Source organism: Sus scrofa, chromosome 14 (assembly GCF_054392235.1).
Source record: "Sus scrofa isolate SSC_HxYL_T2T_F1_AM1 chromosome 14, Sscrofa_HxYL_maternal_Yorkshire_Landrace_v2.0, whole genome shotgun sequence".
Taxonomy (NCBI): Eukaryota; Metazoa; Chordata; class Mammalia; order Artiodactyla; family Suidae; genus Sus; species Sus scrofa.
This window is the reverse complement of record NC_139396.1, coordinates 134,502,088-134,518,536: the sequence shown is the minus strand read 5'-3', so window position 1 is coordinate 134,518,536 and position 16,449 is coordinate 134,502,088. Positions and strand designations below refer to the sequence as shown.

General features: G+C 57.9%; 1 protein-coding gene and 1 pseudogene across 20 annotated transcripts in view; one reads left to right on the top strand and one right to left on the bottom strand.

Annotated features, from left to right (window-relative positions):
• The window catches only part of PAX2 (paired box 2), a 92,603-nt gene extending 76,953 nt beyond the window's left edge, over positions 1-15,650 (bottom strand). For 4 of the 20 annotated variants that reach the window (XM_003359329.5, XM_005671388.4, XM_003359330.5 and 1 more), the window contains exons 1-3: positions 14,672-15,081; positions 3,952-4,062; positions 373-541 (exon numbers count right to left, since the gene is read on the bottom strand). In XM_003359329.5, coding sequence (XP_003359377.4) covers positions 373-541; positions 3,952-4,062; positions 14,672-14,696 — 305 coding nt within the window. In that variant the 5' untranslated portion in view covers positions 14,697-15,081. Of the gene's footprint in view, positions 1-372; positions 3,367-3,951; positions 4,153-4,574; positions 4,680-5,478; positions 6,385-14,671; positions 15,082-15,566 lie in introns of those variants that run through there. The other 16 variants (XM_021072681.2, XM_013983669.3, XM_021072682.2 and 13 more) reach the window with 12 other exon arrangements.
• Positions 4,297-7,874, top strand: LOC146397024 (uncharacterized; annotated as a pseudogene).
• Positions 15,651-16,449: the final 799 nt, after the last annotated feature.

The window sequence follows — 16,449 nt, the reverse complement described above, 5'->3', positions numbered from 1 at the left end:
CTTCTACCTCCCCAAGCCAATTTTCTCCTCTCAGGGACCCATTTTTACCTCCCACCCTATTCCTTCAATGCCCCCTTCTGAAGGAAAGAGCCGTCTTTCCCCTTCCAAAGATCAGAATCAGGCTATCCCCCAAGTGAGGACCCTGGAGCTGGGCTGGCGCTGGATGGCTCTGCTCTACCCTTGCGCCTGGGGTTGCAGTCACCACCTGAGCGCCTTCTCCAAAAGGAGTGACTCTCCAAATACCCGCACTCAGGGATCTCCCTTACCCGCTGGCCACCTCTAGTTTTAGCCAAGCCCTCGGCTGGAGACCCAGGGCCATCCAGCCGAGGAAGGAGCCAGGGCGTCTCCCAGGGGCAGCTCGGAGGCCCTCACCTGCCCAGGATTTTGCTGACACAGCCGTGGCTGACCCGCAGCTGCCGGGAGATGTCGCAGGGCCGCACACCCTGGTGGGCCAGCTCCACGATGCGCTGCCTCACCACGTCGGGCAGGGGCCTGCCGTTCACAAACACCCCCCCGAGCTGGTTCACACCCCCGTGCCCTGCTGGGGAGAGACAAGAAAAAAACACAACACCCCACACACAGCAGGGACCGGCCATTAGTCAGGGTCCGCGGCCCAGGACGTGCGAAGGGAACAGGCAGGGCGACAGGGCAGGTTCTGGGACTCGCGAGAGAACGATGGCTGCCCAACCACAACGCGGAGGATTGGGAATTGGGACCCGCTGGGGCCGTAGAGACGCGGAAGCACAGATGCTGGGCGGAGAGCTAGGAAAGGACACGGCTTGAAGACTGGTGCGACGCCAGGGAGAAAGTGCAGGAAGGAATGGGGAAGCGAAAAGGAAGAAGACGCGGAAAAACAGCAAAGCGGGAATTCATGCCGGCAGGAAAGAATGCAGGAAAGAGAGGAGAGGAATCTGCGCGATGCAGGATCCCGCCTGAGCCGCAGGCAAGAGGGAGTTGCCAGAGCGTGCTTGGAGGCGGTGATTTTGGGGTGTTTGGGTCTGGTCGACTCTGTACCCAAGGGCTCCAAGCACAGAGAAGGGCCAAGTCCCTGACATTCTCCCCCTTTGTGCCCTACCTCTTTCCTTGTATTTATTTTAAATCTCAGTTGGAGTTTTCCTACCTCTTTCCATGTGTTTTTGGTTGTTTTCCTTTCCTTTATGTTTTCTATCTTTAGATATTTGGGGAGCCATATTTCCCCTTCACCTCCCTTGTGTCTAAAGTTCAAAGAAAGCCAAGTGGAGGAGGGAAGGCAGAAGAGGCAGGGGCCCAGCGTCTGCCGCGCTTGGAGACAGGGAGGTAGTGGAGAGCAGAGAGGTGCCCGGTAGCAGCCACAGAACGCAGACTGCTTGAGTTCGCCCGCCTGCTGCGCTGCGTGGGGGGGCTTGGGGCCCACCACCTCCAGGACACATGATGCAGGTCGCCCAGGCAGGTTGAAGGCTCATGGGGTACCCTGTGCAGACAGCCCGAGCCAGCGCACGTCCCTCCAACCTTTTGGACCTCGGCAGCCAACCAGAATACCTGGCAGCAAGGGCGTTTGCTCTCCTGGGCAAGAGGAGGGCGTTGGGTCTCCAGCCTGACTCCAGCACAGGCTCACAACCTCAAAGCCGAGGTGGTCACCAGATGCCAGGTCTGAGGGTGCTGCCAGGCGCCCCGTTCTCTCTGGCTTACAATAGTCTAGAAATCCTGCACCCAGAGCCATCAATCTGCAGCCGCATTTACTGAGCAATCCAAGCGCAGAGTTCTAGCAGCAGAGTCCTACTGGACTGCAGCCCCTGTCCTGCTGGCCTCAGGTGACTTTCGGAGAAAGCGGGGACATTTGTGTCCTGCTTGTTTCCCTCCGGTCCCTTTGTGGGGAACCAAGAATAGGGGCCGGCAAAACCCCTGGGGAGAGGCCTCTGATCTAGAGGCTGGGGGAGGCAAGACCTCTTGTTCTACCCCCCCATCCATGCGAGTCTCCCCATCTCTAGCCCCACTCCTCACCCCTCCCCTCCCTCCAAATCCGACCATCAATAATTTAGGCCCCGAGAGAACTCGCGTTACCGGTATGAAAAGGCGGCAGCTGCGGGCAGATTAAAGATGAATAATTCAGCCTCCCCGGGCTCCGGGCCCGGTCCCTCGACCCCAGTCTCTGGGGTGGGGATGGGAAGGTGGCACGATGGGAGTCCAGGGCTGGGGCCGAGAGCTGGCGCCGAGTCGGGCCTGGAATGCGCCTCTGCCGCAGGCGCCGGCTCTGGCTGCCGCTGCTTCCCGGCCAGTCCGCCCGCTTGCCAGCCTGAATCCTGCTCTCTTCCTTCCTCCGACCACCTTCAGCTCGCCTGGCTCCCCTTTGGGTTTCGAAGTGACACCCAGCGGGCAGTCAGGACTCAGTAGATCCCGGCGGAATCATCAAGAGAGGAGAGCGGACAGCAGAGGCCGGCGGGCTGGGCGAAGACAGCGTGGGACCCGGTTTCAGTCCCTCCGAAAAGCAGCCAGGATCTTAGCCTCGGCTCTAGGAGACCTGCGGCAGCCGGTAGCCGGAGGTCCCTGGCTCGGATTTCCTGTGCTTGGAAATTAGTAGGGAAATATATTTTATTCCAGGAGTATCTTTTTTTAAAGCTCTCCTATATATACACTAAATATATGTTTAAAGAAAAATACAGCTGTCCCTCCTGGGCTCTCTTGTCTGAAGCACAGATCCAAGCCAGGTCTAAAAAGTTTCCCTGTGAAAAGTTACAAATCATCCTTAATTATTAATCCACAGAGGAGGACAAGGTTTCTGTTTAGAATCTATTTGCCTTAAAAAAAAAAAAGCCAGCAAAAAGATCTCTGAACTGTTTTCCAAGCTAAAGACATATGACTAGACTTAAATCCAAATTTCATCAAAATAATTCTCTTTTCCTATTTTTCATTTCTTTTCTCATCTTCTTTTTTTCCCCTTGAAACAGCCTTTCGGTTTTCTTGCTTTTCTTTCCTTTCTCTTGTTTTGATTTCTCTCTCTTTCTCTCCAGCTTTGGCATTTGCTTTCCTTTTGTTCTCCCCCCCCCACTCCTTTTCTCCCTCTTTTTCTACCTCCTGGCTAGGTTACTGGCTGGACCATCCTTACCAGGGAGTGGGAAGCCATCAAGGAGGCTCCAGAACTAGAAGCAGAGCTTTGCTCTGCCCAGGGACTGCCTGGAAGGCTTCTCTATGCGATCTCTCACTGACTTGGATTTCTCCTTGGAACCCTTCTTTGTTTTTAGAGCATCTCCCAGGGAGAGGAAGAGAAAGATGACCACTCCTGCCAATCTCAGACTCTCAACTCCAAGAAAAGAGAAGGAAAGGAGAGGGAAGGGAGGTAGGAAAGAAAAGAAGAGGAAGGAAGTAGTTCAAACCAGCCCCCAAGAAGCCTTGGCTAGGCTGGCAGGGTCGGGAGATGCTGGGAGCAGAGGGTCGGAAGGGGGCACCCCACCCCCACACTCTTCTGCCTGATTGTCCTGACACTGAGACAGCCCACTACTAGAAGTCTCCTCCAGGACAACCGCACTCTAAGTTCGAGAAAGGTAGAGATGAGGGGAGGGAAGAGGGGTAGGCAAACTGAGAAAGAGAGAGAAGATAGAAAACACAACGCAAAACCCTGAAAACTGCCTGCCCATTAGCCCTCTGGGCAAGAGGGTGGCTAGGAAGGGAATAGGGAGGCTGAAGCCAGGGTCACGACCTAAGAAGCAGGTGGAAGGAAGGAAGGTGAAGGGCACCAGGGAAGGTAGGAAGGCAGGTAGAAGAAGTATGGGTGACAGAAGACAGAAGGGAGAGAAACTGGGGGCTTTAGACACACTGGGAAATGAGGGAAACCGGAAGAACGAAAGGGGGACCGGGAGAAGCTAGGGTGGCCTCCAAGATGGGACCTGAGCGCAGGGGGCCAGGGGTGCGCCCAAACGGGTCCGGGTGGGACGGGGGAGCCCCGAGCTGGGACAGGAGCCGGGCGCCGGTACTCACGGTGCATCGCGGAGAAGGGGTCTGCTTTGCAGTGCATATCCATGGGGAGGCAGAGGAGCGGGAGCAGCGCGGCCGCCGCCGCCGTGTCGCCTCTCAAACTCAACTTCAGGACTTGAGGAGAAAAGGGAGGGACGGTGGGGGGGGGGGGCGGTGAGCGGGCGCCCGGCTGCGGTGGGGCGCTCGGGGGCGGGGGGCGCCGCGCTGCGCTCCCCGCGGGGACTCCTCCCGGGCCGGCCGAAGCTTGCAACCTCAGCGACCGCAACTTCCCACCGTCGGGGCGCGGGGCTGGGCGATCAGCAGAACGGCCCTAGGGCGGCAGGCCGGGCCGGGGGGACCTGGGGGCGCATGGCGGGCGCCGCAGCTGCGGCCAGGGCTGAGGCTGGGTGGGGGAGACGGCTCGCTCAGCTCCCCTGGAACCCGGTCATCCAGAGGCGGCGGTCGGAGCAGGCGAGGAAACAGAGGCGGCCCGAGGGCGCCGGGTGGGGAGCCGAGCCGCTCCAAGTGCCGGTGAGTTGGCGAAGTTGGCAAAGAAGTAGCAATCCTCGGGATGTCCGAGCTGGCGCCTTCGGGAGGGGAGAGCGCGAGCCGGACCCCCGCCCCCGGAAAAGGCAGGCGCGCGCCACCGCGGCCGAACGGCCGGGAGGGTGGGAGGGAGCCGAGCGGCGCCGGCAGCACTGGACTGGCCCCAGGTGGGTTGCTTTTGCGAGAAGACTCGGCCGGAGACTGGAGCCTCGGCTCCCGGTGTGTGTCTCTCTAAAAGCTGCAAAGCCCCCTCCAGACCCCCTCCCCCTCCCCGCGCTGGGAGATGGATGACTTGTCAGACAAAGGCAATAGATTCCACCACTCTGTGATTCGCCAGCGCCGGAGCCCCGAGCTTCGGCGAGGAGGGCCCCGCGCCTGTCACTCCGGTGCCGGCGAGGGGAGGGCAGGGGAGGGGGAAACGGGAGGGAGGGAGGGAGGGAGCACCGGGCGAAGGAAGAGGGAGGGAGGGGAGCGGGCCAGGGGAGGGGGAAGGGGAGCCCGGATTAAAACTACACTAAGAAACGAAACTCGCCGATAAGATAAACGTTAGATAAGGATAAAGAGCGACCAGTCTAATGAATATTCAGGCAACGACACAGGGCCGCGGAGCGCGCCACGCTCGGAAGCCGGCTCGCGGTCCCAACTCACCCAGCCCTGCCATCCACTGGCCAGTGCCCGCATGAGCCACGGGGCCCCAAGCTCAGTCCGCATCCCCAGTCCTCTCCCCCCTGCCCCCCGCCCCCATTCGCAGTTCTGAGTTCCCTTCCGTTCCTCCTGGTTCTTCCTTCCTCTCTCTGGTCCTTCCCTTTCGCCTTTCCCTCCTGAGGTACCTTCCCACCCACGCACCCCCAATTCTCATTCCGGGGCAAAGTGCCCGGTAGTTTGTCCTCTCCTGTCCCACGCGCGGCTGCGCGCAGGGCTTCCCTCGTCCCTTTGCCTCACGGGGTCTGAACAGCCCAGAACGCTCGATTAGCATCGAGCTTGAGACCTCCGGTGGAGACCCACCTGCCTCAGTGGAGACCCACCTGCCTCAGTGGGACCCAGCAGACTGAGGGATAGCCCCGGAGCCTCAACTCCTGGACCTTCGGGTGCCCGGGGAGGGGGGCTCGGGGAGACGGTGCAGAACCCCTGGTCGCTAGCGGCAGAGAACGCGGGAGACCGAGGCTCGGCTCGTTCTCCCCGGCTGGGGAGAAGAGGCTGAGAACGAGGCTGAGCGCCGCCCGCTGCCAGCTTGGCGGATCCGGAGCTCGCGCAGGAGGCTCTGCGCGCTTGGCCGGCCCCCGCTCCTGCCCGGAGCCGCCCGCCCAGCCTCCGCAGCCCTGGTCCGCACTCGCTCCCTCTCTCGCTCAGGTCCTTTCGCACACACCAGGCAGGAGAAGCCCTTTGTCTCCTAACTGGTTAAGTACAGAATATCCGGGAGATCTTTATGAAATATTTTCCCTCGTCTCATAAATCATCTTGGCACTTCAGCTGATGTTTTAACTCTCTCTCCCTCCTTCGCTCCCTCCCTCCCGCTTCCTGGGTCTGCGAGAGGGCAGCTCTGGGAAGCCGGCGCAGTGCTCCTGACGCCCGGACTTGAGGCGACTCCTCTGGCCTCTGCCTGCCGAGCCTGGCGTTCTCCGAAGCGCCGCGGACTCGCGCCACTGTCCCTCTGGCCGGAGCCTAGGCAGCAGCTAGGTTGGGAGCTGAACGCGCCCGACTCAGCCAGGAGGAAACTCCTACAGGGCCTCTTGCACCCGGGTTTTCAGAGCGCCCTTCTTCCTCGGGCGGGGCCCGGGACAGGTTCAGCCCGACGGGGTTCCCAGCCTGGCACTCATTAGCGGGGCCAGATCTGCTGGGATCCTGGCATTTGCCCTTCTTCCTGGATCCTTCGGAGCCCAATCCGCCTAAGCCATCTGCGGAGTAACTTCTGGAAGGAAAAAATGCCCTCCCCCCCTTGCCCCCTCTCCCCCAGCCCCCACCCCTACTACCCCTGGGCAGCCAAGCTGTTTCCCTTGGGCAGGAGGTGGAAGGCTCTGGGGCCAGCCCCGAAGGTCAGTCTCTTCCTTTCTAGACCTGCAGATGGCGCTCCCGGGTTTGCTTTGGCCTCACAGCCCCACGAACACGCACTAACTTGGTGTTGGGAGCGAAAAAGGAAAACAGTTCCGGCAGCCTGAAGGAAAAGGCTCCCGGGCCTGGGAGGAAGGGGCTCTCAAGTAGTACGGCTTTGGGCTCCTTTCAGAAAGGTAATGAACCCCGGACTGGGGCGAGGGGATGGCATGAAGAGGAAGGGTCCTTACTGAGAGCAGCTCAGAACTAAAGAAGTCATTTGCCCCAGGTCTCCACATGTTTGTCTAGGAAATTACCTTAGGAAGTCTGAACTCTTGGAAAGCAGGACTTTAGGCGGAACGCCTGTCCACACACCAGACTCACAGATTTTTCTAGAACCAGCTAGACATACCCCAAGGTTACACATACTATGAAGCGTGGGTGCAGATAATAGGTGTATTTACATGCCAGGCAGGAGAGATGTTCATGTTTTGTACAGAATGGGACTTAATGCACAAAGTGTGTTGAAAGTTGCACTCACACACCTATATTCCTCATGTACCCCCTGAGGAGTGAAGACCTTTCCATGACAGTCCAATTCTCAGGTAGCCCCTAAGAATCCAGAATCCTACTCTCCCCTACTCCTGGGACACTTTTCCCAGCACTGCTCCATGGACACACAACCTCCTCCAAGCCAGCCCCTGGCAGCTTCCTCCTTGGCTCCAGCCTGATCATGGTTTTTGAGAAATCAAAGAGAAATGCTCCCTGATGATTAGAAACCCTTTTAGCCAAGACTCTGCCTTCTCCCAGGGCTCCAGGCTGAAGGGCTGGCTCACAGATTTCTCTTCAGAGGTGCTGGCCTCTCCCACTGATGCTCCCTTTTCTGTTCTTCCCTTTCTTCTTCTTCTTCTGATTTTAGTAGAGGAGAAAAAAAAAAGCCAGAAAGGGAAAGGGGGGAAGAAGAAAGAAGAGGAAAGAGGAAAAGAAAGAGAAAGAGAAAGAAAGAAAACAACCCAACCCCAAACACAACCCGGGCTCCGACCTGTCAGGGTTGGTTGCTTTTCCCGTCTGCCTCTAAATGAACCTTTTCTCTCTGGTGTTTTCAAAGCGGCCCTTCCACCCCCCAACCTAGGGGCATTTACACTTCAAACAAGGCGCCCGCCTCCCTGCGGAAATTTAAAGGCAAATAAACTTTTGGGGAGTTGCTCTGATACCCATCTCGGGATTTGCTTCATTAGCTGCCTCTGTGCATCTGATCTGCCCAATAAATCTTCCTTGTGGATCTCCGTCCTTTCGCCTTCTCTGTGCTCCCTTGCCTGCCAGGCTCGCCTGGTGCCCGGTGCCCCTGCCCTTGCCTCCTTCCTTGCTGCTGAGCTCTAGCTGCCTGGCTCTCCGGCCATCCCAGGCCTGCTCTGTCGGGCGTTGGGGTCCAGGAAGTGGTGATCCCTATTGAGCTCCTCTCCCCCCCCCCCAGTATAAACACGTAAAGGTGCCCCAAGCCAACTCGAGCACGATTAGCACCCTGAGCTCCCAATTGCATTTCTGGGCAATGCTTTAAGTGAAGTATGGCACGAACCCTGTCCGATGCTCCCATTTGCACCCTCTCCCTGTGTGATCCTTCTGCTCCTTTTTCCATCTTTTCGTTCCCTGGCCCAGCGCTCTCTGCCTGAGCAAGGAAAGGCAGAGGCTTGGCTGCCTCCCCTCTGCAGGCTGGGCCCTGACCTGGGGCCCAGGCTCCTGACCTCGAGCAGTCTGGGAAGGCGGCTCAACTGCAGTGGGGTTGCAGAGCCTTGGAGGGGGGGGTCCCGGGGGTCCCAGGAGCTTCCCAGTCATGCCCCTCCCCCAGAGCCTGGGCCAGCCTTCCTCCTTCTACCACCTGGGGAGTGGAAAGGGGAACCCGGGCCAGGGCTCTGAGGGAGGGGATTAGAAATTCCGAAATTAAATGTATCTCCCTAGGAAATGCTCCCCACAGCGTGGACCAAATTAAATGCATTAAAGTTCAGGGGGGAAAAGCTGTTTAGAACCAAGGGGGGAGAAACTAGTCCAAAGGGAAGAAAAGCAGAAACGGAGGAGGGAAGAGAGGAGGGTACAGTAGCACAGAAGCTCGGCAGCCAGGCTCCTTTTCTGAATTAATCCCAGTTTTGGAAGTTGCCACCATCACACACACACACACACACACACACACACACACACGCACGCACGCACGCACACAAAAGAAACAGAGAAGAAAAAAAAGTTCATCTGACAATCCAAGTCCCAGACAGCCTCGGCCCACTCGCCCCCAGGGTCCCTGCGCGTACCCAGGGGTGCATCCCCTCTACAACCAGGTCCCAAGAAGACGGAGCCTGCACCCTGGCCCCGTCTCCAGCCTGGCCAGATCGGCTCCAGCCCGGCCCTTTCCCCTCCTCCTCCTCCCCATTCTCTCCCCGCCCCTCCCCCTTCCTAGCCCTCTGGTCACGTTGGAGGATGGTGTTTTTTTTTTTTTTTTTTTTTTTTTTTGGAAGAGCTTCTGGTACAATATGGAGCACCATGGGCTGCAATTTCACACTCCACGGCACATTCCCCCTAAAGCTACTTTCTTTTTTTTTTTTTCATCTAAGACCCCCTAATTTCTGCTTCCTCGCTACTCCCCTTGCTCCCTCCCTCCCTCTGCTCTCACTCTTCTTTTCCTGCTTTTGTTCCCAATATTTGGGTTCCCTGCATGAAGCCCAGGGGGCCTGACTCCCAGCCGGCCCCGCCTGCTCCCCCCGCTCCGGGTCTGTGGGTCCTGTGAAGGCCCCGCGCACGTGCTGCGCCTTTATCCTCCCGGCCCCTCCCCCTTTAACCCGGCTGCTCTTCACAATCGGTCCTAGCGACCTGCCAGCCCTTCGCAGCCCCATTGAGGGGAAACGACAATGCAAGCCACTTGGCCACCAAAGCGGCCTCTTAGTGGCACGGGCCTGTCAGGTGGCTGCTGCCGGTGGGCCCTCGGACTCAGGAGCCAAAAAAAATTTGTCAACCCAGGAGACACTGGGCCAGCAAGTCTATAGGGTGAGAGGGGAGGGCTCTATCCGACAGAAACTAGCCAGGAGGAGGTGGGGGGCAAGAGGCCCAATGAGGCCCTGGCACTCCGGGCTCATACCTGGACACACCCTTCCTCCCCCTACACTTATGGATCTCTGCACGGCTAAAGGGGCCACTCACACCAAAGCCCAGGGAAGGAGCAAGAGCCATCCCTTTGCCTCTCTGAACCTTAGTTTTCTTACCTGTAAAATAGGGATGTTTACACCTGTTTTGCCTCTCCATGGAGCTGGCCAATAGGAAAGCTTTCTAAAAACCAAACATTTCTATGGTAGGTTAAGGAAGGAGTGCATAACTTTCTGAACCCGTCGTAACCTTGCACAAAGAGGAAAAGGAAGAATTTGGGCATGTAGGCGGGGCAAGGGGTGGTTTTTCCATCCAACTTCTACCCTATAAAGTTAACTAGAGGATTCCTTGCTGCCTTCCTTCCTGTGTTCCTCCTCTTCGGATTTTTTGTTTCCTTCTGTTGACTACCACACCCTGTCCTTGTTTATCACTCTGCCCCCTCTCTCTTTCCCGCCGTTCTTCCATTCCCACTTCTTCCTGTGCCCCTCAGCCCACGGCACCACCATGCCTGCTAGAGGATCAGTTAAATAGCACCCCTCCCTGGACAGCCAGGTTAATTGATGCAGTCCCCTTTGGGCCACAACCATTGGGAGGAGCAGGACTGTTGGTAGAGACTTGGGAAAGGAAATCCCCTTCCAGTTTGGTTCCAAACAAAGAAAGTTGGTCCTCCCAGGACCTTCAGTCAACCTGCCCAAGCCAGAGTGGAGATGAGAGGTGGGGAGAGGTGTGGAAGAGGGGAGAGAACAGAATAAGAAAGAGCCGTGAAAGGGGTGCTGAGGGACCTGTGAAAGCATCTATCTCTGGAAGGCCTGAAGAGGCTGCTTTGGGCAAAGTCGAGGTCTCCACCTGGCCAACTGCCTCTTCCCTTCGTTCCCAAAGGTGAGAGGATCCCAATGAGGCTGAGGGTCCGTAGGGAGCAAGGATTAACCCTTTTCTCAGCCAGGTCTTGGCTGATGGAGGGAGAGGTGCCGGCGGGCTTCGGACGTCCCCAGCGCTACCCTCCACCGCCACCCTCCACCGCCACTGCAAGGAAGGGGGGTGCGGAGGAAGGAGGCAGGCGGTGGCCAGGGGCAGCCGAAAGGGGACGGAATACAGGGCGGGCGGAGTTCAACTTCAGATGCTGGGCAGACCAGGGGACGCGAAATAACCACCGCCAATGCACGAGGAAAGGCAGGGGCCAGCGCGGGCGCGGGCGCGCGGCTCCTTGGCGCTGCGGAGTAGTTGGAGAGGGGCGGGAGAGCCCCGGCGGGCTGAGTTTTCCTGGAGTTGCGAGCAAGCACCAAATCTCTCTCGGATCGGTCCGCGGCGCGACCGCCCTCTCTGCCTCCTCTCTCAGCAGCTGTGCGGATGTGAGGAGCAGGCGGAGAACGCGCCAGAGCCGGGAGCGGGTAAGGCAGGGGGAGCCCCGCCAGCCAAACTGGAAGCGAGGGGCAGGGCCGCCCAGAGGGGGGACAGGCTGCTCTGCGCCGGAGTCGCCAGAGACAAAGGACTGGAGCGAAGGGAAGTTGGGATCGTGGAGGAGAGGGGCTGGTGAGACGGGGAGAGAACCGAGGTAGAGGGGTCTCTCTGGAGACCGGCCGAGGTTCGCCTACTTCTGCTGCCTCCTCCCACCCCAGCCTGGAGCCGGGACTTCCCGGGGGCTCAACCTCGCTTAGGTTCCTGGCCCGCGGGCCTGTGGCCTGGGATGGGGCAGTGTGTGTGTGTGTGTGTGTGTGTGTGTGTGTGTGTGTGTGTGTACACGCGCCCGATAGGGTTTAGGCATGTGGGGGAGGGGTGGGAAGGGGGAGGGGTGGGAAGGGGGAGAGACTTCGCTGTCCGGTTAGAGCCCTGCCCCAGGCGGCTGCAAACCTCCGCCCTCCACCCTTCGCGGTTCAGAGCCATCCATCCCCCGAACTTGAAACAAAAGAGTTGAAATGAATCCCTCAAGAGTCAGGGCGAGGGATCTTTCTGGAAAAAAGTGCTTTGATTTGTGACTTTAAGGGCCACCCGCATCCAAGATTATTTCTTAACTTTCTGCAACTGTCCCTAGGGGGAAAAGAGGCAAAGGAAATCTCGGTGGTAAAAAAGCCCAGGTCGCAGTAGTTCGCCCGGCTACGTCTGGACTGGCCAGCCATGAGGTCTAGACCCGAGGATAACAAATAGTGAAGTAACTGTCTAATGGAGGGAAGGAGCCTCTTTCAATTTCTAAATCAGTTAAGGAGAATTTCTGATGTGTCTCTTTGGGGGTGAAGGGATCGTGTGAGTGTCTGAATGTTGTGAGGGTGTGTAAAGGTGTGTGTGAGGGGGGTGGAGTGGGTGTCTAGGCAACAGCTGTGTCCCAGGCAGGGCTGAGATAGGAGCTCAGGACCCATATCAGCACCTCCCCCTCCTCCCTCTGCTCTCAGCCGAGGCTGCAACCGAGGCCAAGGCCTCCGCAGCCTCTTCCAGCGGGGCCGCCAATCAATCCTGCAGGTCAACACAGCAATTAATAATAGGGTGAGGAGGCCTGGCAAAAGAGGGCGGGGAGGCGTGGGGCTGTGTCTCCCCCAGGCCTGAGGGCCCAGCGGGCGGCTGCAGGACTATGGGGAGTGGGAGGGGTCTCCCTGTGCAGAGAGATCCCTGGGAACTTAGTGTGGGCTCAAGGTCCCAGGAGGGAGAGGCAGGGGACCAGGGACAGGGAGCCATAGGGACAGCTGGAACACACCAGTGGAGTAAAAGGAAGGACATCAAAAAGAAAACAAAAAGGACTCCTTTTCAGGATTTTAGGAGTTGAGGCCTCGATAGTCAAAGACCACAACTGACCTGGTAGCTGATTCTCTCCCCTTCCCCCTTCGCTTGCGTTTTCCTGATGGTCTTTGCTGTTCTGGAACAGGCTCCGTAAGACTAAATAAAACCCGCTTCCTTCGCAAACCCGGCTGCGGCGGTTGCGCCAGGGCGTCCACTGAGCTGGCTCGCTCGGGTGCATGTCATTTTCATTTTGAACTAGCTGGATGGGGCCAAAGCAGTGCAGGGGCCCTCTAGGGGATGCGGGGTCCAGGGGGAGCAGTGCACCGCCAGACGTGGGTAAGAAGATGGTGAGGGCCGAGGAGCCGGAGGGGCGGTGAAAAGAGAAAGAGAAGGCAGCTTGGAAGGAACAGCGGTTTCCTTCTCTCGGATCCAGCCCTGCCTCCAGCCCAAGTCCGCAGCTCCCCCCTCACCCTTCCCCAAGCTGAAGCGGTGAGAGTGTGATTCCCGCCCAGGCAAAAGTCGGGAAAGGGGGGAAGGGAAATGCTGTGCCGCACGCTGCCATCCTCCCGGCTGGCCGCCGGGCCCAAGAGCCGAGAGAGCCGCTCCCCGGGCAGACGCAGGTAGGCGCAGGCGCCCCTGGGTCTGCGCCCTCGTCCCTTGTGGAGTGTCCCTCACACCAGGCAACTTCGGATGAGGGCCCTGACAGGTGCTCCAGAACGGCCCCCACCACTCTGCCTTCTTCCCTGCGGTGCTGGGGAGGGAGACAGGCTGCATCAAATGGGAGCTTTGCTGGGACTGGGAATCCGGTCCCCACACCAGGCAGGGAGAGCCACCTTCCAAGAGGCAAAATGGAAAAGTGGGAGTGTCGGGAGCCTGAGCAGACAGGATGGGGAAGGAAGGAGGGGTGGGGGCAGGAGCCAGCAGGAGGCAAAATAAATAGATTCAGACAGAATGAGAGAGAGACAAGCCCTGTGCAGGAGAGGAAGAAAGGCGGAAAGAGGTTCTCAGGAAGGCCCAGCCATTAGGTCTGTCCTTGGGCTGCATATTTATACGGTCGAGGGGGTGCACAGATGGGCTCTCAATTGAATTCCATCTTCAACACCATCAGAGATTGATTTTGTACTCGCTTTTAATTTTGCCATAATTAATTAGATCATTACAACTGTTTGCTATTGATCTCCCTACTTAAACCTCTGGTGCAGAGGGGTGGCCCAGAGCCCTAAAAGCCCTGGAGGCCACAGTTGACACTCCTGGGGGCCCAGGTTCTCCAGTGGGGACAAGGCCCCCCCCAGGGGAAATAGAGGCAGCCCAGGGACTAGGCCAAGAAGCTACAGGAAAGGCAGTGCTGAGGGTGGAAACTGAATTACCAGCTGAAAGAACTAGAACCTGAGTTGGTGGGGGATGAGGGTAGGGTAGGAGGGGAGGAAGGTGATTTGGGGAAGGAGAGGAGTGAGGCAAAAAGGGCCTGGAGTTAGTCCTTGACCTCTGTGGCCTTATTTGAAAAGCTCTTGGGAACCTGATGCAACCCTCTTCCTCCCCACAACCTAAAACTAAACTTGTGTCCCTGGCTTACCACCCCTTTGCTACACCAGGACACCTAGTGGGCAGACAAGGGGAGTTGGCAGGCCTGGAGGTAGGGGATGGGGGGAGAGAGAGAGGGAGAAAGAGAAGGAGGGATGGCTCCAGTGCAGCCCTCCATTCCCTTAGCCCTTTGGGTAAGCAGCTTCTGATTCTCCTCTGGGTCCCCTGGGGCCAGCCATCCCTCCCCTTGCCCCAGGCCTCCTTTGAGGTGTTTATTTGGGGAGTGGCCTTCTCTCCACACGTGTTATCTACACCGGTGCTTATACTTTGGTTCACACTCAAATACACAAGACCCTCACAAGTGTGCACACAGACGTGTGCACAGAGCACGTACCCACTCACTAGCACACCTGCACAGACCCCCACACTCCATCCCCACTAGAAACTAAGGCCTTCCCGGTCCTCCCAACTTGGAGGAAGTTGGGCAAAATATTTCCACACTGAGGAAAGTGGAAAGATGGAGTCCAAAAACGACAACAGAAAGGAAAATCCAGGTTCTGCAAAGAGACCAGGAGAAGTTGTAAAACTCGCGTTTTCTGGGTGGAAAGTTTTTAGTCGATTTGGTGGACACTGGTAGGGAAGGCCAGGAGGCCTCAGCAGTGGGAAAAAGGCCGAAGAGCCCGAGTCCCCAGGCCCACCGCCCACGGGGCAAGCACGGCATGAAAGACGGATGGAGTCCCTCGGCTCGGCCGCCCCCATCCCCCTCGGTCACCCCTCTTGCCTGTGGCGCCAAAGGGACCTTCCTCCCGGCTCTTACCTGCCCGGCCCGCGCGCTGTTCCATGCTCTGCTCCCCGCCGCTGCCGTCAGGGCCTGGGTCTCGCTTCTTGGCTCCGCAGCGGCCCGACAGCGCGTCTCGCCTTGGCCGCCGCCGCCCGGAGATCTGGGCGCAGCCACCCAAGACCGAGCGGCTCAGATAACCCGGGCTGCCCGCCGCCTCCGCCGTGCGCTCCGCTCGCGCCCGCGCTCACCCAGCCGGCCGCGCCGAGGCACAGCCACGCGCCCGGGAGCCCGGGCTCTCCGCCCCGCGCACACGCGTGCACACGCACCCGGGCCCCGAGCCAGCCGTAGGCGAGCCACCACCGCGCCGCCGCCGCAGGCGCCCGGAGACCGAATCCCAGCCTAGAAGCCGGCACAGCCTCTCACCCCACCCCCTCTTCTTCACTGTCACTCGCTCCCAGTCAGTCGACCGCCTTACACGCAGGGGCGTCTCCACTCTTACGCGTTCCCCAACTTTGTGCTGTGTCCCTTCCTGCGCGCTCGCCCCATCTTACGCTCTCTCTCCTCCAGCCTGCCACACACCCCCGGGTCTCAGCCCCAGTTTCCAAGATTCCTTCAGACACACCCCAACTTTCTTTCGGGCCACATAGCTGTGCCCTGTCACCAATACATAGTGGAACTGCTCACTAAACCCCTCACAAGCCTCTCCTGCTCCAAATAAATTTAAATATTTTTTTCTTCCTTTTCCTTCCTTCTGTCTCTTTTTCTTCCTTCCTCCCTCCCTCCCCTCCTTCCTCCTTCCCTCCCTCCCTTCCTTCCTTCCTTCTTTCTTTGATCCCTCCCTTCCTTCCTTCTTAGAAAAAAAAGGAAAAAGTCCTGGCCCCTTTGCCTTAAGGAGATAACACAGGCCCCGAGGAAAGGGAGAATGACCAGCTCTCTCCCAGCTCAGGCCACGCTCACATGCCCGCCTCTTTGAACCAGAGGATTCCACAGGCTCCTGGTCCTCTCACTGCAAGTCTCTTGGACCTTGAGACTCACACCCTCTCCAAGCACACTCGTGCTTTCATCCCTGGTCAAAGACCGACTTGCGCTTTGTGCTCCCCCAATCTGGAATTTACATCTCTCACACCTTTGTCAAAGTTTTCCCTCAAACCTCACACACCACTTAGCTCACACACACCGTCTTGCACTCCTTCTTACACACTCACGCAGCTCTCAAGCACTGCTTCTACTCATGACCCCTTTCTCTTTGACTCACATTGTAACCCCACTCACTTGCACATAGGCTTGCTCACCCTGATGAAGTAACACTGAGACACGGGGAGGCTGGCAAGCAAAGTGCTGGGTAAGCCCCAGTGTCCAGGCAGGGATGGGGGTGAGGGTGGGGGTGGGGGTGGGGGGGCCACAGCAAGGGTCAGGACCCAGGTCCACAGGGCCTACTGAACCCACTTAGGTTAGAAACAGAAGCTCTTCACTGGAGTCCCGGATACTTCATCTGAAGTTCTTCCAGAAAGAGTGTACATCTAGGGACAGGAGGCTGGAGGGGCACAAGAGCCCAGAGGCAAAATCTATATCATGGTTTCCCAAGTGCAATTTAAAAAAATCATCCTACAGGAACACGAACCCCTATTCTTTCAGGAAAATCATGGCCAGATTACCATCTTACCAATATTGTGATTTAAAACATCAGACTTTACTGGTGTTTCATTTCCTTTTTTTTTTTTTTTCCAAATCAGTGAATTTTCAACCTAAGAGCATAGAAACTTAAAAGTAAAAGAGAAAATTTTTTTTCTTTTTGTTATACACACACCACCACC